We start from the raw sequence: 21777 nt of genomic DNA on the forward strand, positions 1-21777 counted from the left end.
CCCCCCCCCAATCCCTCTCGGAGCCCCCCGACTCGCTCCGCGAAGCCATGGAGAAGGGGACCCGCCGCTTCCCGACCCTCCACGCCGTTTTCCTCGCCTGGACGTGGCTCTTCCTGATCTCGTGGTGCTGCACCGGCGCCGACATCACCCTCCGAGCCTCCTCGTCTCGGCCGGGGCAGGAGCAGCGGGGCTGGGCCGGGGAGCCCGGGGCCCCGCGGAGCCGCCGGAGCAGCGAGGGGCGCCGGGGGGCGGCGGCCGAGGGGCAGCGCGGAGCTCGGGCTCAGCCCCGGCGGCCCCCGGAGGAGGGGAGAGCGGCGGCGGCGAGGCTGCGAGGGGCAGAGGAGCCGGGGCTGAGCAGCACCGCCTTCGCGCTCACCGGGGACGCGGCGCACAACCAAGCCATGGTGCACTGGTCCGGCCACAACAGCAGCGTGAGTACCGCCCGGCCAGGCATCTCGCTCCGGTCTCTTCGGATGCTCGGGGACAGGGGCACCCCCGATCTCTTAGGATGCTCGGGGACAGGGGCACCCCCGATCTCTTAGGATGCTCGGGGACAGGGACACCCCCGATCTCTTCGGATGCTGGGGGACCGGGACACCCCCGATCTCTTAGGATGCTGGGGGACAGGGGCACCCCCGCCGGTGGCTCAGGGGCTGGGAGGAGAGGGGCATCTCGCTCCGATCTCTTAGGATGCTGGGGGGCACGGGCACCCCCGCCGGTGGGTGAGGGTGCAGGGGGGAGAGGGGCATCTCGCTCCGGTCTCTTAGGATGCTGGGGGACAGGGACACCCCCGCCGGTGGCTGAGGGTGCGGGGGGAGAGAGGGACCCCGCTCCGGTCTCTTAGGATGCGGGGGGACAGGGGCACCCCCTCCAGTGGGTGAGGGGCCGGGAGGAGAGAGGGACCCCGCTCCGGTCTTTGAGGATGCAGGAGGAGAGGGGCGCCCCGCTCCCATCGTGGGGAGGAGAGAGGGACCCCGCTCCTATCTCTGAGGATGTGGGAGGAGAGGGACATCCCGCTCCCATCGTGGGGATGTGGGAGGAGAGGGACACCCCGCTCCGATGGCTGAGGGTGCGGGAGGAGAGAGGGACCCCGCTCCGATCTCTGAGGATGCGGGAGGAGAGGGACATCCCGCTCCCATCGTGGGGATGTGGGAGGAGAGGGGCGCCCCGCTCCAATCTCTGAGGATGCGGGAGGAGAGAGGGACCCCGCTCCGATCTTTAAGGATGCGGGAGGAGAGGGACACCCCGCTCCGATGGCTGAGGGTGCGGGAGGAGATACGGACCCCGCTCCAGTGGCTGAGGGTGCGGGGGGAGAGGGGCATCCCGCTCCCATTATGGGGAGGAGAGAGGGACCCCGCTCCGATCTTTGAGGATGCTGGCGGAGAGGGACATCCCGCTCCCATCGTGGGGATGCGGGAGGAGAGGGACGCCCCGCTCCGATCTTTAAGGATGCTAGAGGATGGGGGACACCCCGCTCCGATCGCTGGGAATGTAGAGAAGCACCCCGCTTCGATGGTAGAAGGTGTGGGAGGAGGGGGACACCCCGCTCCAATCGTGGGGATACAGGAGGAGAGGGGCACCCTGCTCCAATCTCTGAGGATGCGGGAGGAGAGAGGGACCCCGCTCCGGTCATTGGGGATGCGGGAGGAGAGGGGCACCCCACTCCGATCTTTAAGGATGTGGAGGAGAGGGACCCCCCACTCCGACCGTGGGGATGCGGGAGGATGAGGGACACCCTGCTCCGATCTTTAAGGATGCGGGAGGAGAGGGGCACCCCGCTCCGATCGCTGGGAGATGGGGAGAGAAAAAGTTTTCGCACCTTTCCCACCCCCCGCCCCGAGGCAGAGCTGGGATCCCCGCGGCCGGAGCCTTCTCCAGGCTGTCCCGTCCCCTCCCTCTCTGCCTCTTCGGGTGGACCAGGGGGTGGGTGATGTGCAGGGGGGTGGGACCCTCAGGGGCAGCGAGAGGGATCCCCTCAATTCATTAAGGAGCAGAAAGCCCCACCGCTCCTTAAGGGGCTCTGAAAAGAGGCAGGGAGTGTGAGCACAGTGAAAAGTTTGTGGGGAAAAAAAAATTAAAAAAAAATCGATGGCATCTCATGCCTTTTTCCTCAAGTCGAGTAGCTGAGGTGTCCCTGGAAGTCTGTGGGAGCGGGTGTGCATGTGGGGGTACCCAGAAGGCATCCTGGCAGGATGCTTTCCAGCCCCTGGCAGGTGCCTGTGGACAGAACTTCAGGTTTTAACTTGGTATCAGCGATCCTAGTTCCACTCTGATGTGAAGTCTGAGAATAGGCGTCATTGAAAGGATTCCTAGTGACAAGATTCCGATTATTCTGATTCTTACAGCTTGTCACTGCCTTGAAAACTCCTCTTCCATTGTTTTGCCTGTATTGGAAATGGGCACAGAGCAATTAACAGCATAACCCAGATCGGCTTGATTTTCAGATAGGTTCTTCATGGAACTGATTAATCATTAAAAAGCAAATTGTCTATCTATCTGTCTATCTATCTGTGCATCAGGTGCAGCTTCATAATTCAACCGCTTTATTTTTTTGACTGAAGGGTTTTTTTTCTGTGTTTATTATCACTTAGGTGATAATTCTGACAGCAATGTAGATGTTACTTTGATTTAACCAATTTTTAAAGGCAGTTGTGTTTGCCAGACATGAATTGCACTCTCTTTAAAGATGAAAGCAAACACTCAATAGAGAACAGCTGCATGGTATATTTTGTCAATACACTTGTCTCTAGGATTATTTATTTTTAATATAACATGTCATGTAATGAAGCAAACAACCTATATGGCCTCTCTTTTGTTTCATTTTGGTGCTGAATCAAGGGGTGTTGAGCAAAAGAAGCTAAAATCCCCCCCTGTGCTTTCCCAGCATGGATTTCCAATAGTTTTGAGTATGTCTGGTTAAAGTAGCAGAGAAAACTCATTCTGTAGGTATTTGCAGGGGAAAGAAGGGTTATTTTTTTCTAAAGTCCAGGTCAGAAAAATGATTTTCACAGAATTCTCTCTCCTTCCTTGGTTTCTTTTACAGAAATATACCACTTAAATAACTAATTTCCTTTATTCTTTAACTCTATGTGACTGAGAAGGGCAATAAAAGAAAATGTCTTGATTGTTCATGACTTTCATTAAGCTCTTTTACCTCAAGATACCGTGCATTGAAAGCTTCCAACTCAAAAGCCCAAGTGAAAGCAAAACACTGGTTGCTTATTGCCTGCGTGGTGATTGTGGGAAGGAAAAGCAAGCATGTTAATAAATACTAGTGTTATCTTTTTCTGATTTTTCTGGTATGAGGTTTAGCAACAGGAGGCTTTTTTTTTTCTTTTGTCTCTTGGAGAAAACACCCTGCATTTAGTGATTAATTGGAATTTTTTTTTTTAAACAGCATAGAGGTAAAATTAAATGTTTGAACCTGGGTCCTTTCATTTGTTCGCAGAGGAGGCTGAATCCAATGCCTGTTTTTCTGCTGCAGTTCCATTTTTATCTCATTCTACTATTGGGGTGCCTTTGGCAGAGGAACGTAAATTAATTTATCCAAGGTCACTTAGGGGAATTGTGTGGCTTCTTTTGCCAGCCGCATTGGTTCCCAATCTCTCACCTCAAAGCAGATGTTTTCTTGGGTCATAGTAGTTGTAAAGCAGCAGGAAGGTGTATTGAAATTGGACAAAAGATTTCAACTCATGTCATGATTATGCTGGACGACCTAGGAGAGCAGGTAGGGCATGTCTGTATGCGATTGTTTTCAGGCTGCCAGAGCAGCAAAGAAGCACACAGCTTGCTTTTACCACTTTCCTAGTACATGAATAGACTTCAAAATCTAAGCTTTTGTCACTTATGATTTATTAAAAACGTGATCAATCAAATTTCATGCAATGAAGCTGTGTACTTCGGATCTGATGTTAGTGGTGGGGATTTCCTGACAGCTGGATGGATTTGCAAAGAGGAGGAAAACATAGTAATGAAAACAACATGGGTTTACTGGGATGTATAGACCTACACAAAAGGGAGATCTGTGCAGCTGCTCTATGTCCTGTTAGCTAGAATGTTAAAAACCTCCTGTGGGTTTTTTATTATTATTTTAAGAGCAACTCCCCCCTGCATCTTCTATCCCCCTTTTCTCCCTCATCCCTCAAATCTCAAATTAACTTATTAAAAAATAATCCCTGCCAGGCAACAAACTTTTGTTTTCTACATTTGCAGATAGTGAGGTCAGGATTAGGATAGAGGCAAAATGCTGGTGAGATCAGGGGAATTTGTGTTCTCTGCTTTGTCCTGCCCAGAGGCTTTTTCTGTGACCTTAGGAAAGACAATTAACCTCTCTGGATCTCCTCTTCCATGTTAAATGAGGACAGTACTGCTTAGCTACCACAAAGTGGTGATGTGGAGCAGAATTAGTTTCTGCTTTGTACAGTACCTGAAGATCTTCAAGTGAAAATTGTTAGGAAAATGTAAAAATACCATTCTGTGTAGAAATGAGGTTTATGTTCTTTGTATTCTTGGGAAGGACACTTGGCTTAATGCAATGGGTCTGCTATGAGAAAAAGGAAACCTGTGTTTGGGCTTCAAGTGTCAGTCTGCCCTAACAGAAGCATTTATTGAGGGAGGTCACTGAAGCTCTGGAGGGACCTGGTAGAGATCAGATAAAATATTTTCTTGCTAAAGCTTTTCTGAAGGAAGGAGAATTTTTAGTGAAAATGACTGTTATCGCCAGGAGATGTGCAAACCATTTTTTTTTTCAAAGCCATTCCTTTCTGAACACACACTGTGTATAAATGTGCCATTCAGTGAGCAGTTGTATCCTCTACACTTCTCTTCCTTCTCTCTAGCTGGTTATGTTGTTGTGTGAAATTTTTCCTTGGTCTCTTCACCAAACGCTCTCTCCAGCCTTCCTGGAAGATGATCCGATTCCTCATATTATCTTTTCTTCCTTCCTCTCTCCATATTTTCAAGGATAAGGACCTACACAAATAAATTGTAGCACCTTTATTGCTGTTACAGCTTTAAATGTCACTATCTGGTTCCTTGACAATATTTTTTTCAAGAGATTTCAACAAGTTACAGTGGATAACCTACACTTACTCAGATTGTTCTCCTGATATAATCGCTAGTGGAATGGTAGATGGGGACTGTTGTCATTAGGTTTCTGAGTTGTCGCTCTGATGAATGTAGCTGTTTATAGGAAGCACTTCATTCTGTCCATGCTTTTTCCCATGATGGAAATACTACAAATTCTATGGTCTTGTGGGTGGTTTTATTCCAATATAAGAAGCAAAGATGCACGTTGTTAGGTTTCTTTTAACCTCTAGAAGACATTTGCAATCCGTTATCCATGGAGATGCCTCAGCTTTGATCATAGTGTGCTTTAGCTAGCCCGTGTATACATGCCTTTGCCTTTCTAGTAATCAGAGGCAAACTTGAGACACAAAGATGAGGAAATGCACTATAATGCCACAGCAGATTGCTTCAGCCAGACCAAGTTTCTTTATGATCTTAGGGATGGTTTTTTTCATGCTACAGGAAAAATCACAGCAGTGCATATTTTCATCTCGATGCAGTGTAGCAGTGCAGAAGATAAACCTGGAGAAGTATAGTGTGCCCGAGTAAAATTACTGTTGCTCGTGCAGACTGTGCAGTTGCATTGATGTTTATGGTACGATCCAGGCTCTGAAAGTTGGGGGAGGCAGGATGAGAGACTGGACTGGGTCCTTGTTTTGTCTTGTCAGCCGTGCTACACTGTTTTTTCCTGAGGTCCAGTCAGGCTGTGGCTATCGCCTCTAGGGTTAACAACGTTGTGAGATTAACTCCGAGACTGGGAACGTGAGATGACTTTGGGATAAGATGCTGTTGAAGAGGAGGGCAATAGCACTACAGTGTCCTACAGCAATTTAGAGTAGAGTTAAAAAGAAGATGCAGCTTATCTTATTGCTTGAAGAGGATATAACATGTGGCAACGTCCACAACATATGCCAGACTGGACTGTGCAAGTGGTGCAGCAAAGCACTGAAAAGTTTTGGTAATGTCTGTCTTCGGAGATTTTCAAGACTCACATAGACGTTATGAGATAGTAGCAGCCCTGCTGTGCATGGGCTACTGTGATTCTTTTCCTCCTGCTACCACTGATGCTATTCCTTGTACCCTGTGCAAGCTCTGAGGGCTGGCAGGGAAAAGCAGGTTGTAAAAGTTCCCTCAGTGAAGCCTGTCTCTTCCCGGAACGATTCCTCTGAATGCTGTTGGCAGTGTTCTGGTGTGATCTGCTAATGTACTGGTGGTTTGATGCTGAGACATTACTCACTCCCATGGCAAATTACAAGCTGGGGAGGCTGATGGGCTTGCTGCGTGCCAGGTAGTTTTTCATTAAGATGCCTCGCAATGCAGAGTGCGATGGGCAGAACAGGATGGGCAATATTTGCAATTCCAAATAGACTGCTATGCTTGGAAGGGAGGAAAAGGAAGGAAATGAATCTTTAGGTAGGCAATGCTGCATTTCATTGTCAGCCGTGGGTAACTGCTTCAACAATCCAGTTGGATTTCAGTCTAAAATGTTGACTCCTCGAGTGCAAGATGATGACAGAGCAATCGTATTAATTGCATTGTATTAACTGCTGTTCTAGACTGTTTCTCAAATGGTTTTTGACTAACTTGTGGTCTTATTGCTGTTGAATATGTGTCTGTGTCACGATGTCTTGTTGCATTTCTACTTCTCCGCTACCTTTAGTAAAAAGGTTTGCCACTGAAGTCCTTCTCCAGGACTTTGCCAATCCCTTTGAATTAATATTCAAATAGAAGATGGGGAAATAAAAACGAAACTCTTGCATGGCTGTTGCTTTTAGGGTTATGTCGAGTCAGTAGAGCAGGAAGAAGGTGTCTGGGAAATATTTTTCAGATTATTTATCTCCAGACTAGTTCCATTGCAAAGTCAAGTCGATGTCCAGTGGACGGGCCTTGATGTTGCTTGTGGATCCCACGAGGCTGGCTGATTCCCTGGACCATTACGTGCCTAGTGCAGCAAGCTGTCGATGTTCTTGTAACAGAATCACTCCTGTTGTAGGTGCCTGTCAGAAGATTCCCTTTGGGACTCAGTACTTAGACTTTTTCGTGCTCTGAGGGGAGGCCTAGGATACGTGGCTAAATTTTCAGAGTGGTTTAAATGCAAACAAACAGCTATGTGATTCTGTAATCATTTTTTTTTAATGGAAAACATTAATCCAATTAGATGACAGAGTATTTTGAAAATGGCTTTGAGCAGATAATTGATCTTAGGCAGGAAAAATTTTCCCAAAAGGGTGGTGAGATGAGACAAATATTTTCTTAAATGCAAGACTGTGGGAAGATGAAACTTTCTGAGAGTTTCCAACTGTACAGCCAGATTCATAAGAGACTTTAGAGGAAACTCAAAAGCCGTGCCATCTAATAGGCAAAGCATAGGTTAAGGTGCAAAGTTCTTCAGTGTTGGTTGTACTAAAAGATACTGGAAGCCAGTCTTGCAAACAGTCAAGAACTTACTTAAATCATATCATAGTGTCATGCTCCTTAGGCTCCCTGGAGTAGAGCAGTGTGGTATGTATTTACCTGAGCCAGTAGTGTCTTACAAATCCAGATTTATTTCAGGAGTCTGAGCTTATGGTTGTGATTGATTCCAGAAAAATTGCAAGAAACTTGTCAGTTATGGAGCTAAGACTTGGGTTTGGTTGGGATCTGGTCAAGTTTATCTTCTAGTGAGAATCTGTATTTGTAGGTGGGAGTCCAACCTGCTGCTAGTCAAGACTTTCATGAAATGAAAGCAGCCAAGTATTTGGTTGGATCCTTAGTGTAAATTGATGTAGTAATGATCTAGGACAGTTTACTGTAGTTGAGAATTGAACCTGCAGTATCCTACGACAGTGAAAAATGCAAGGAAAGAGTGAAAAATGAGTACAGAGGCAAAGAGACCTGCGGGCCCTTTGCATTCTCTAAATCACAGCCACAGGGCTGTGGGTGGGTGATCTTCCTTTTCTATATTGTCTGCAAGCCTTCCCTCTGTCTTGATTGGCTCTGGAAGGTGGGAGTTTGACTACACCGTAATCCATGCTGGAGACTGATTTGGTGATGTACTTGGCAGAGCCCAAAAGGGACATTAAGCTGAAATAACCCTTAGTTGGAAAACACTGCTTTGCTGACGCCACACCTGTGTATGCAAGTTTCTTGGTTTGCTTAAACTCCCTGCAAGAATCCGAGGCAAACAAATTCCCAAATCCTAACTTCCCCGTAGTGTTCAGGGAAAGCTTCAGCATCGCTGTTAACATTTCCTCCCTGCAAAAAGAAAGGCATGGCAGTATTTCCTTTCCTGCCTTTACGGGGTGTTGTGGGACTGAGGGAACTGAATAAAGTTTGCTGCTTATTTGAAGTGTGGCTGTGCTCTAGGCATGTTTGATAAATAATCTGCTATGGAAATTTTGAGGTCAGTTCCCAGCTCTCACGTCCAGCAGAGTCTCAGCATACAATAAAAATCAGAAAGGATTGATCCCGAATAATCAAATCTCTCCTTTTTTTCCTTTTTTCTCAGTCCTGAAGGAGACCTTATTGCTTTCCCACCGACACGAGTGTCACGATTTCTCCCTTTCGTGTTCTGACGTGCGGCACAAGCGCCAGCCTGGCAGATCTGCAGAGCACTGCGGGGCCTCTGTGCCCAAAATAGCATCGCTTTTAATTAGCTCCAGCGTGGTTTGGACACCCTGGGGTGCAGGCTTGGGGAAGGGTGCGGGGTTGTGAGCGGTGAGCTGGGCGCTAGAGGGAGCGTGGGCATTTGCTAAAGCGAAATGCGGGAGGGGAGCTGGAACGACAGGCGCTGAAGGAAAATTGGGGTGAGAACCCACTTGGAGTCACTGACTTTGTGAAGATGCTGCTGTCTGGGCTTCCCTCGGCGAGAGAGGAAGATGTGCTCGGCTGTGGTAAAGCATTTCATGCTACATCACACCCCCATCCCACCTGGCAGCTGGTGCCGTCTTCCTTCTGTGTTGTCTCTAACTGCTGCCAGGCTTTTTTTTTTTTTCGTGAAGATGGGAGTCCCAGTGCCCTGGTCTCTCCTCTCTTCAGGTCCCTTCCAGGCTGAGTCATGTGCCTGTAGAACCACCGGCATCCCTGAGGAGCTGCTGGGTGGGAGAAGGGCTGCCCAGGGAGGGGGTTGAGTCACCTTCCCTGGAGGTGTTTAAGGCACGGGTGGACAAAGCGCTGAGGGATATGGTTTAGTGTTTGATAGGAATGGTTGGACTCCATGATCCAGTGGGTCTCTTCCAACCTGGTGATTCTATGATTCTATGTTAATCTTTACAGTGCCAGGTGGCAGAAGTCAAATCCTGGCTGCTCCTGACTGAAGTAGCACTTGGGATGCTGATGGGCACACTCCATTTGTATTTACAGATCAAGTCCCACCACTGAATGGTTGAATTCGATGATCTAAGAGGTCTTTTCCAACCTAGTGATTCTATGATTCTATCTTCTCAACTGCTTTGTCTCTGGGACTAGCTCAAGAATAGCTGTGGACAGACCCATTATACTGCCCACCTTCTCCCTCACCTGCATCACTTAGAGCCGGTAGGTGAGGGCAGGGGAGCTGCACTTTATCACCTCTCTCTCTGCTGCCTAATCTGCAGAAGATACGTTTGTCCTGACGGGTCTCTGCCACTTGGGACCTTGGCCCACTTGAGGGTGTTGCACAAGCCTTAGCATTTCTGTTCCTCTCACCTTCTCTTTCTTGTGAGCGTAGTGGGACAGAAAGGACTGGAATTCATCGTAGCCACTGCACAGTGGGACAAAATAACATTTCTTCCTGGGAAAAATCGTTGTACTTGCTGGTATCCCTGGGACTGAAATGGATGTTTGGGACCTGGAATAACTAGGGCAGGGTTATAGGAGATCACTTAGGTCAGTGATGGGCTAAAGGCTTCAGCAACTCCTCTAGCACTGCTTCAGACACTACGTTAGTCTATAATGTGTGGGTACTGGTTTAGTGTTTGATAGGAATGGTTGGACTCAATGATCCGGTGGGTCTCGTCCAACCTGGTGATTCTATGATTCTATATTTTCAGTGGACAGTGATGCTGCTGATCCGTTCTGGAAACGTGGTGAGCCCTTGTCAGGATTTGGCAGAGGTGGCCAGTGAGGGGTTAGTGGAGTGAAAGGCTTGAGCACAGGGCTCCTGCTGACTCTCAAGGCAGAGAGGAAAGCATGAGTTGGTTTCAGGTGTGCTTCCTTGGGGTGCCAGGGGAACACAGGTGATGGATGCAGGTTGTTCTAATGACTTTTTGGACTTACCATTGTGTTTAATGGGGGTGTGCATTGCCCCATGCCTTGGTTTTCCTGTCTACAATGAAGAGTTAACTGATAAGCTGAGGTTTCAAATGGATGAATATTTGCAAAAGCTGTTGGTTGGAAGAGAATATATAAAACATGATTATTTAGCTCTTGCAGAAAGTGCTTTAAGGACCTCATGGGTGCAGGGAGGAAGGAGTGGGAGCTGTAATTGGTTGTTAGCCTTTCCCTGTGCTTTGTGCCCAGACTGGAAAATCCCCCCCAGCTGTGATCAATCCCATCAGGTGCAGGCAAACAGGGCTGTCTGGCTGCTCTCCTGATGTGCCTCTCTCAGAAGGCTGGAGAGGGAAATCTTTCTGCTCAAGGTAGGAGGGTGGATGACCATGTTTTTTTTGGACATCTCTCTGTTTTAGACTTCCTGTCCTTTACTAGCAAACCCCACTAATTTTGTGCTTACAGAGTGACACACATGACTGTATAAAGGTCTTATGCTGCATAGTTCAGCTGTGTATTTCAAAGGTTTAAGAGGAAGGGTAGTAGTATTCTTACTAGACTTTTTTTTTTTTTATGAGAAACTGAGGCATGTAAGAGAGGAGAAGGCATCTACTCTGGGCTGTGCTGCTGATCAGGCTTAAGCTGGAAGGCAAGCTTTCTGACTCCTGTCTCTTATTGATGTGGCTCCTTGATGACACAGGACTTACTTTACTTCCATCTGCCACAGCTCAGATGCTGGGTGCTGTTTCTTTTAAGAAGAGATTGCATGAGAGAAAGGAAAAAACAGGTAAGAAGAGGAGCTAAGAGGGGGAAGAGCAGAACTCTCCTTAATAATAGAAAAGTGAAATGTGTTCAGCTAAAATCATTAACAGATTGATGAAGTCACACTGCAAAGTTCTGTCTGAAAGTGATTTAAGAGCATCATCGTCTGCTGTTCTAATCCCTTTAGCAGATTGAGTTATTTCAAATGGCAGCTCCTTTTGAGCTGGATGAGAATTGCCATGGTGAGACTGTGGGAGCCATGAACTTGGGCTTCTATTGGAAATACAGAGACACAAGAGGGGTTGTGTCTGTCTGCTGAGAGGCTTGGGACCTGGCTCTGATTTATGTGGCTTGTCTATAATGGGTTGGAATAATTTAGGATGTCAATCATAGCAGGACACATTTAGTTCTGTGTGCCTGCTTTCGCAGTCTTGTCATGGGATAATGTAGTAGGGTGCCAAGTTCAAAAGTCTTGTTAGCTTTTGCAATCATTAAAGTGGCTTCCCCACCAACAGGAAAAATCTCTGCCCTACACCAGGTGCAGGTGAAGGACTCCTCAGTGAACAAAGGCATTTAAATCTTTCTCCTGCCCTCTTGAAAGGGGCCTGGACTGTGTGTCTCCCTTCTGCAAGGGGCAGTACGTGGAGGATAATGAACTTGTTCTGCCAGCCCCGCTGTCTTTCTTTGTTCCCCATCAGCAAAACTTTGGTAGCTTGACTCTGTAGCAGGAGTGTGGATGAGGGCACAAAGTGTACCTGGGACTGAAGCCCTGCGTTCCTAGGCAGATCTAGGAACAGTTCCTGCTCTCTGAACTGGCAGGAACTCTGCATTTGCAGCATGTCAGGGCTTTGCCTCTCTTTGGGTATCAAAAGGCTGATGTTCAGGCTTGACATCAGGAAAAAATTTTTTACAGAAAGGGTCATTGGGCACTGGCAGAGGCTGCCCAGGGAGGTGATTGAGTCACCATCCCTGGAGGTGTTTAAAAGATGGGTGGATGAGGTGCTGAGGGGCAAGGTTTAGTGATTGATGGGAATGGTTGGACTCGATGATCCTGTGGGTCTTTTCCAACCTAGTGATTCTGTGAAGACACAAGGCTGGTCAGCCTACACGTGAAGGAGCAGGGCGACCTGGTGCATAGGAGGTCTTGCTCAATTTGTGAAGGGAGAGGCATGCAGGCAGGTCTCCATATCAGCCAGGAGGTCTCTGAAAACCACATTTGCCATCTGGCCTAAAAAAAAAAGGCTTGCCTATGAGGTGGTGAGATTGCAAACCAGTATGATAGCCATACTACTTGACAGAACAGTTATTGGAGATGAGGGAGAATCTTTATCTAAGTGTGCTTCGGCAACTGTTGGAGCAATATCAGGAAAAAGCTCCATGCGGTCATAGTGTCTATATCAGCTGTTGCAGAGATATAATAGAGGTGGTTCCACTTCCAGGCTTTTCTGGGTAGCAGAGCCTTAAACAGAAGGGCTGTCAGAAAAGCCTGGGCTATGGAATATGGCAGAGAAAGCTCTGGCCAGGGCACCCCACTGGATTACGATTTCTGCTGAGTGTTTTTGATGCTCTTCCCCAGTAGCCACAATGAACACTCTAGTTTTTTGGTCTGTGAGAGCTGTCTGCTCTCCAGAGGATCAGAGAATGGGTAAAAATGCCTGGTCGTTTTGTTAGGCAACAGGAGTTAATCACCACTGATTGCCTTTGCAGGACTCTTCTATCTCTGGGTGTTTTCTTTCACCTCTGTTGTGATTCCTTGTTCTGCTGTCTATTTGGAGCAGTCGGTAGTGGCACATGATGTACTTGGCTGAGCATTTCAAGTGTGCTGGAGGACGGGCTGTGGTCAATCTATTGATCAGCCAGAGCCCTGCAAGCTGTGAGTGGACACTGGGTGGCTTATGGTTCAGGGCAGATATTATTCTGGGCTCTGCTTCTGCACTCCGCTGAACTCTGTATCCCTGTGTCCCTTTTTCCCCCTGTTGAGTTCAAATTGATGAACAGATTCCAGAGTTATCCTTCCTGTGCTAATTCAGGGACAGTGAGGGCTTTTGCTTCAAAGCTGAAACTGTTTCTTTTTGAAGGCAACCTAAAACAGAGCTACTATGTCAGCACTGGGGAGACCTTAATTTGCATAATTACTGTTGCTCACAATTGTTTTTTGCCAGCCTGCCTGGAAACTGTTCCTTTAATCAAAAGACAACACTGCTGGCAGTACAGCATTCTTGGTTTGCTTGTATTGTGTCTTTTTGTTTCAGGCTTAGTTCTACCCTCCCTTCATTTATATTAATTTAAGATTCTCGTCATTACGTGTTCCTGCCTCACGTGCTACAAGTAACAAAGTCTGCCTTTCTTTGTTGTACTGAGTTTTTGATCTGCTGGCTCTTAGCTCTTTGTCATCTTTTTTTTAATTATTATTTTTTATTTGTGCTGCCTGTAATGCTACTGGAAACAGGCAATAAACAGGACTGGGGAGGTGTCTTCATGGAAACTTGCAGAAAGGGGAAAGAGATGGGTCTAAGAATAAGATCAAATGTTAGTATGCCTGTGTTTGCATGTGTGTAAGGATGTGTGACCTGATAACTATAGAACTAGGCATATAACTATTTAACTGGATAAAATGTAAGTAGCACGTTACTCTGCTGTTAACCTGGAGATCTAACTGATCAGCATATGGGAGGGAATGGTAGCAAAGGTGGAAAAGAGGTCTGTCCTTGCAGCCTTTTCTGTCCTCAGCTAAAAGCACTTATTTATTTATTTATTTCCAGAAAATACCTGTGGAGTTGTAGGGTTTTGAGAGACAAGCAGAAAGCAGAAAATTGTGCTTAATGGTAAACGTTTGGGAGCAAGAATGGCTTTAATTTTTTTATTATTTTTTTTTACCCAGGTGTATGTGCAGCACCTTACACAAACTTTGTGTCTTTAAAGGATGCTGTGTATAATAGGGGTGGCATAACCTCACTGTTTATTTTTTTGCCTGCATATACGGAATTTGAACACGTGAAGAGGAGGCAGCGTGGGCATTCCCTGCCTGGTCCTGCAGACCACAGATGCTCAATTGAGATGGGGAAGATTTGGTCTTTTCTCTTGTTTCTGGCTTGCTGGTCAGTTTTTGCTCACTTTCTCCTCCTTGCATGTGGGCCAGAAAACATTTTGCTCCTGCGTGATGGTCCCCAGTGGTGGATTAGTGGTGATAGGCAGTGCTGGCTATAGGGAAGCTGGTAGCTATTTCAGGTTTGTTCTTTATTTAAATGCTCTCTCTCCAAAGGCAGGCTCGTGCTTGACTTGTACGGATACATTTTCCTTGTGCATCCTTTTGCTGTGGCAGCTCCTGCCCAGAGCAGGGACAGAGAGCAAACCGAACAGAAGAAATTAGCACCAGAATAATAATAAAAAAAAAGTCCCCTGAGCAAGGCATGTACAGCTCCTGGGAACTTAACCAGTATTTTGATGCTGTGCTGTTTTGTGGCAAAGTCTAACCCCTACTGGGAGAGAAGGGAGGGAAGTGATTGTATGGAGTCAGTGTGCCAAGTGGCTGGACACGGTCAGTTCAAGTTAGACGTGCGATGGCTGAGTGATGTTTGGAGTTGTCTCAGACAAGAACTGGGCAGAGAAATGCTGTCAGGAGGCTTTTCTCCTACTTGCTTAGGTCGATAGAGTTGAATGGGTCATTCTCACCTGCCAGGGTGCATAAATTGCTGTCATGCAAGCTAAAGCTTTCGACCACTGTTTAAGTGATCTGTCCTGCTATTAACTGGAGGGAGAGGAAGGATGTCAGTTAATACATTTGCCCTTTCAAGGCATGCTGTTCAGCTGAGGTTCGTAGTCCAAAATCCAGTCTGACCCTAATGTGAATGTTTCTATGTGCAGCTTTAGTTTTGTCAGTGTGAATCTTGTATTTTCCTTGACTTTGTGCCCTTGAGTTTTTCCTTTTCTTGTTTGGTGGTTTTTTTGTTTTTTTGTTTTTTTTGTTTTTTTTTCATTGTCCTGAGCTTGGGACAGTGGAAATGAGTTGCCTGATGGTGGGGAACATGGATAAATCTGTAATTCAAGGCAGAAAGCTTAACTTATTGCCACAGTGTGGACAAGCAGCTCTCTCCCTGTCTTGCATTTGTGGGAAACTTGGATGTGTAAGTGCAAGCTTGCTGGGGTGTGCTGGCACGTGCCTGCGTTGCTGATGTTACCACTGCAGGCATCGGTGTTCACTGGCTAGCAGTGATTCGGGCACTTCAGGGTGAGAACTGCCAAGTCAGACTTGCCAAGTTTCTACAGTTTTGGAATATTTCTCATGAAAACCTCAGTGTGATAATACGTTCTAAATGCTGTGTGCTGGTTCTGGAAAAAGACAAGTGTCCACTCCTAGTGCACGTGGCGTCTCTGAAAGTTTTTTCAGGCAGCTGGGTGCTCAGTTCACTGCTTTGCTAAGCGTCTTCACTGCTCAGTGCTATGATGTAGTCTTGATATGAGATTGCAGATGTTCCTGAGCTTGCTGGGGAACAGCTGCTGTGAGGAAGTTTGGTTTTTTTGGCTGTGTAGATAGATCATACACAGACTTGGCCAGGCAGCCCAAGGTGCTGTGAGTGATCACTTTGCAAGACTGGGTATCCTGTTCTGGATCCTTGCTTGTGGATCCTGTTCTTGGACTCTTGCTTGGAGTAACTTGTCATTGGAACACTTTGGTCTCTCTTTTGCTTTCTCTTTAGTGAAACTGATATGCTTGGTTTAAATCCTTGGCATTGTAAAAAACTACTTGCCTTGATAAGGAACCTAGCTTGATGAAGCAATGGCTTCTGTCAGAGCAGCGTATTTCAGTTTAAGGGCTTATTTTTCATCTTATTTTTCATTTTTCATCTGCCTGATGCTGGAGTAGGTTAACAATAATACCTTGAGAGTCAGTGGTGATACACTGATGGAGTGTCAGTAAGATAAGAATTAGACCCACATGCCTTCCCCTTCTCTGGGTGCCGACAGGTTTGGACAGGATGGAATTTGAAAGCCTCTTCCATCTGTATGGCTGTGCTTCAACCTGTGTTCCATAACACACAGCAACCAGAAAAGCATTAATGCTCTGATAAATTACCAAGTGTCACAAGCCGTGGAGCTGCGTGATGAATTGTAGGGTTGCCTCTGGAAGGGGTTGAGCAATCTAGGAATACAGTCCTTACGCTTCCCTTATACCTGGGAATACTGTAGAAATAGTTTTAATGATGATGAAGGCTTCAATTGCAAAGTTCCACCAAGCAGTGCCAAACAGCATGTCAAACAAAAATGAGAATTTTTACTGCATTGGTGGAGACCATCCTGACTGTTGGTGTGGCATGATCCCTTGCTGCTTTCCTTGTTACCAAATCTCTGAGTCACTCTTCCAAGTTCCCATGTTGGCAGTGATCACCTCTAGCTCTGCTGGCTCTTCACTGGTCCTGGGTTTAGGTTCCCCAGTAGCTCAAGTCCTGCTGGCTCATATGAGGAATGAACCTAGTGCTTTATAAGGGTCTTCATGAAAGTCTAGAGAAATCTTATGGATTTTGGCTCAGGAGGTAAGGCTCCTTCGTTCTTGAGAGTGAATGACTTGAAGCACAAATAGTACAGTAAAGGTGGTGTGTTTACTGGAGCAAGTTCTCATTAACTCTTCTCCTTGACAGGTTAAATATCTTTAGCTGTTCCTGTCTGTTGTCATACAAGATCTGACTCAAAGCAAGTGAAATATTTGCATTTCTATTGAGTTGAATGGGTTTTGGACATATGCCCAGGAACATAAGATCAGATGTGCTGAATGAGACCAAGAGTCCATCTATTCCCAATGTCACATATCTGACATTGCTCAGCAGCCCAGCTGCATCTGGAATATCTGGCATCTCTCTGGAGTCAAGCATACAGATTACAGATTGCTCTGCAAATAACTTAGTGCTCAGCTTGGTGTTTTCAAGTACCTGTGGGGTGGTAGACTGAAGGGAAATAATTTCAACTTAATTCCTAGCCTTCATCTCCACCCTGACAGGTCTCCCCAGGTTCTGACTTGGTCCAAGCATAGATTCTCTTTCTGATAAAAATAAAACCTACCAAAAAAAAAATCCAACACAGCCAACCAACCAACCAACTCAAAAACTACATCTCCCTAATTTTAAAGGAATTGTTTAAAGGATCTTTTCGTATAGACAAGCCGTGATTTTTATTTTAAAATGTTAAAATGAAACATTTGTAATTTTACATTATAAAAGCAAATTCAGCACAGTTTAAGAGATATAAAGTATGATGACCTTGTTAAGTTGGTATTTTACTGTGAAAAGTCATGCTTGAAAATACTACGCCTCCTGATTTTCTGGGATATACTGTGTCTTGCTGTGAAGATGATGAAAAGAAGGTCATAGTGCTTCTGGGCTCTTGTTGAAGGAAAGCAGTGAGCTCCATGGATAAAAACAGATATTCTAGTGTCTGGTGCAGGCCCTGCTAGTGAGATTATGTTGCTTTGTTTTAATTGCAGGAATTACCTTGCTGATGTCAGTTTGTCAGTCAGCAAGGCAGATGTTTACATCTTGTTCTGGATCTGGCCAGAAAGTAACACTTAGGTTGAAGAGTGGTTTGTTTTGGTTTTTTTTTGTCTTTTTAGTGGAAGAAGTTTTTAAACTAACAAAACTCAAACTGGAAAGTATGCAAATGTTTGTTTGTTTGTTTTTCCTATGGATTTTGATAGGAATGGTTGGACTCGATGATCCGGTGGATCTCTTTCAACCTGGTTATTCTATGAGTCTATGATTTCTTAACATTTTATTTTTTGCTAATAATAATGGTTGAAAAAACCAAACTTCATCTTTGTCCTGGTTAGAAACTCACTAATTTGTTGCTGGGTTAGTTGGAAGTTGGTGAGTTTGAAGGTGGAGTGGAAGTTGCAGTTCAGGTTTAGATCACTCGGTCTTATTTCTGAGATCTGAGAAGATATTTTAGCAAATGCTTTCATTTTGCTTAAAGGGCTGGGTTTTGTTGTTTTTGTTTTACCCTGAAGTTAAGTTGCATCTGAAGTGGAGTCATGAGCACCTTTGGAGGCAATGGTGTGCTTGTGCACGATGGAGAAATAAATCTGAGCTCATCCTTTAGCCTCTGCCTTAGGCACTGACAAACTGTTTCCCTTTGTGCCTCAGTTTCCCCACCTGTGAAAGGAAACCCAGCCTCCTCTCTGAATCCCTTTGAAAATGACTGATGATAAGCACCACAGCTATTGGCAGTTTAGACTAAGATGCTTTTCCTCTCTCCTTCCTGCAGAATCAGGCGCTGGCCACTGTTCAAGGCAGGCAGTAAATGTGTGCACCACCGTGTTGTGTTTTTCCAGTATTCATTTTTCTAGGCTGCATAAACAGCATAGTGAAGTTGCAAGACTTGTGGCCTGTTTGGTTGTGATTCCATTAGTTTGCAGGGGGTGGTAGTCTAAGAGCTGCTGTGTAGATGTTTCAGTTTAATTCAATTTATGATTTGCTTTTTGAAACCTAATTTCATTTCTAAATGTGGAAAGCGTATGTCCTGGTGCTAGGAGGAGAGTCCTAGTCTGATTATTTTAAAATGAATTAGTTCTGATGAAATATTTAGCCTTTAAACAACACATTTAATACAGTGAATTGCATTTTATTTATTAATGCCTGTTGCAATGAGATTTGGAGAGGAATTCCGCTAAAACTCACTGTTGTGATATTGCACAATGTAGTAATGACTGTAATATTTTGCTGAATTATTAATATCCGCTGTGCCTACAGAACTATATAAGCATCAGATTTCAAAATTGTTTTTTATCTGAAGAATGATATGTGGGCATTGTTTTGCTTTTTTGATAGTTTTTTCAAACAATTTCTTTTTTTGTTGTTTAGAAGGACAGAAGGAGAGCAGGAAGGACAGTTGGCTATTGCCAGTTTAACTCGGGTCTCATTATCAAAGCACCCTCAGGGCACATGTTGAAGATTATTACATTCTGCCAGAGCCAGGTGTTTTTATAAAGACAGATTCTTTATAGTGGAAAGATTGCAATCAACTGATACCGCTGCTGCTTTACTGAAACATCTCTTCCTTACTGCTACCTCCTCTGCCCCAAACTGGCTTATTTGTCTTCTTCATCCATTCTTTGGTGACTGTTGTCAACGAAAGCTGAGCAGAGCACTTTTTGTTTCTGTGGACTGGATTTCCTTCCAGTAGGGCAAACGCTGACCTGACAAAGGTTTGCTTTCCAGCCAGGGATTCTCTGCTCAGTTCAGTCTGTGGCTGTGGCCCTGTGGATGATGCCAAATTGTGCCTGTTGGACCCTAGTGCCTGTTTTGGGAGGGATGCTCCTTATCTATTTCATTCCACGTAGTCTCTCTGTACTTTATTGGGGGCCTGCAGTGCCAGTACAGGACAGTGAAGATGTGGGAGTACACCAAAGATATCCCTTACTAACCTAAAACTACTGTTCTGGAAGCATCTGGTTAAGCCACTTGTCCCATTACCCCTTGCTTTCTGGTGTGACTTTCTGGGTTGCCAGGCAACTGGGAGAAGCTTGTTAATTACTGGAAACCAGTCTGTTTTCCTCCTCTTTCCAGCACCTTTCCTGTTTTATTTCCTTTTCCAGCTGATGCTGTCTATCCAAAGGAAAATTTTTTTGATACTTGGATGTGTCCTGAGGCGCTTTGAAAGATCAAATTCACAAGTCTACTCCTGGAGATGCTCTATTGGATCCGTCTGGGGTGGAGTTGACTTTCCCCACAGCTGCTCTCATAGTGTTGTGCTTTGTATTTGTGGCCAAAAAGGTGTTGATAACACACTAGCGTTTTGGCTGTGGCTGAGCAATGTTCCCATAGCATCACGGCAGCTCTCCCTGCTCCCCCAGAAGCTGGTAGGCTGGGGTGGCCAATAGGTTAGGAAGGGGAGATAGCCAGGAGACCTCATCCAAACTGACCAAAGAGATATTCCATACCATATGATGTTGTGTTCAGCAGTAAAAGCCAAGAGAAAAGAGAACGAGTGAGCATCTATAATTAAAGTGTTTGTCTTCCAGAGCAACTACAATGTGTTGAGGCTCTGAATCCTAGGAAGTGGGTGGACATTGCCCGTTAGTGGGGTGTAGAAACTATCTTTTTGTTTCATTTTCCTTTGTTTCCAAATGTGGCTTTTGCTTTCTTTATTAAAATGTCTTTATCTTGACCTACAAGGGTTTTTTTTCACCTTGTTTTCTTCATAGAATCATAGAATGGTTTGGGTTGGAAGGGATCTTAAAGATCATCCAGTTCCAACCCCCCTGCCATGGGCAGGGAAACCTCCCACCGGATCAGGCTCCTCAAGGCTCCATCCAACCCAGCCTTGAATATCTCAAGGGATGGGGCATCTACAGCTTCGCTGGGCAACCTGGGCCAGTGCCTCACCACCCTCATTGCGAAGAATTTCCTCCTTATGCCTAGTCTAAATCTTCCCCTCTCCGATTTATAGCCCTAGTCCTATCACTTCAAGGAAGAGAGAGGAAACTGGGGTCTAAGTAGTGGTTGGGTGGTTCAGAGAGGCAAAACACTTGGGAACAAAGTGGGAAGACGGAAATAGGGAGGCCAGGATCTGAGTCCAGTAGTGCTACAGAAAGTGGTGCCAAGCTCCCATTAATTATATTGACAGTGAGGCATCTAAATCCACTGAAGACCTGGAGTGTAGAACTTCTTTCACTACAAATTATCACGGGAGAAATCTTGAAGCTCGTGTCCTTGATTAACCTCGGAGAAGATTCTCTGATGGTAACAAACATATGCCAGAGTGACTGCACAGAAGAACTACACAGGTATTTGGCTTTGCTGAGTGTAATAATCTGTTGTGAGGAAGAAAACGTCTTCAGCTCAAAGAGACAAAACTTTGTAGTAAACAAACTTGCACTTCTGTGTAGGTATTTGTCAGAGAAAACTGATGGTAATAAATACATTAATTGGATTTCAACCACAGAAGTTTTATATAAGCTATTTGTATTATAAAAAGAGGGATCTAAGCAGATGATTTGCTGAGTGAACACACTATCCTTGATCCCTCTGACTGCTCCAGGTAACAAACACTTCCCTCTTGCTTATTTGCACACTTGTTTCTGGTGCTTCTTGCTTATATTTTACCACCAGACATGGGCAGTCTGCTCCCACTAGAAGACAGATTTTGCATTTAACTGCAAGAGACTGTGATGTAATAGTGGCCATCTAAAGCTTGGTCTGGAGCCTTGCTTCCTTGAAAAATAAATGGGGGTTGACTCATCTTTCTTTAGCCTTTATTTTCATTGTAGCCTTAAACTGTGAGATGGTTTAGTGTTTGATAGGAATGGTTGGACTCGATGATCCGGTGGGTCTCTTCCAACCTGGTTATTCTATGATTCTATGATTTATGTGTTCAATGTCTCAGCAAAAGTGTCATCCATCTTTCCTGAACTTCCAGATGATGTCCTGTTTGTTTTGTATATTTATATACATGTTACTGGGAAAGTTAGAAAATAAAGTGATTCTTCCTTGCTGTTTTTCCCTGCTTAGGCTGTAAGGGTATGAACAGAGGGAAAAGCGCCTGCTTTCGAGCATGAATTGCTTGGGAAGAAAGAGAAAGACCAACCCAGCTAGCTGGGTCTGTTCTGGATCAGGTGCTGGGGGATGGCTCTGTCCCTTTGCAATTCTTTTAATCTGTATTAGAGCTGCAGCAAGCCTGGAATGCAAAGAGTATGAAAAGGCAGCTGAGGACTGTAGTGTGACCCATGCAACTTTT

The 21777-nt window shown here is 45.6% G+C and overlaps 1 protein-coding gene across 1 annotated transcript in view; it reads left to right on the forward strand.

Annotated features, from left to right (window-relative positions):
* Nucleotides 1–272: 272 nt before the first annotated feature.
* The window catches only part of SORCS3 (sortilin related VPS10 domain containing receptor 3), a 275609-nt gene continuing 254104 nt past the window's right edge, over nucleotides 273–21777 (forward strand). The window contains exon 1 of the mRNA XM_069863574.1: nucleotides 273–431. Within this exon, the coding sequence (XP_069719675.1) occupies nucleotides 402–431 (30 nt within the window). The 5' untranslated portion in view covers nucleotides 273–401. The remainder of the gene's footprint in view (nucleotides 432–21777) is intronic.

This window comes from Phaenicophaeus curvirostris, chromosome 9 (genome assembly GCF_032191515.1).
Source record: "Phaenicophaeus curvirostris isolate KB17595 chromosome 9, BPBGC_Pcur_1.0, whole genome shotgun sequence".
NCBI classification, from domain to species: domain Eukaryota; kingdom Metazoa; phylum Chordata; class Aves; order Cuculiformes; family Cuculidae; genus Phaenicophaeus; species Phaenicophaeus curvirostris.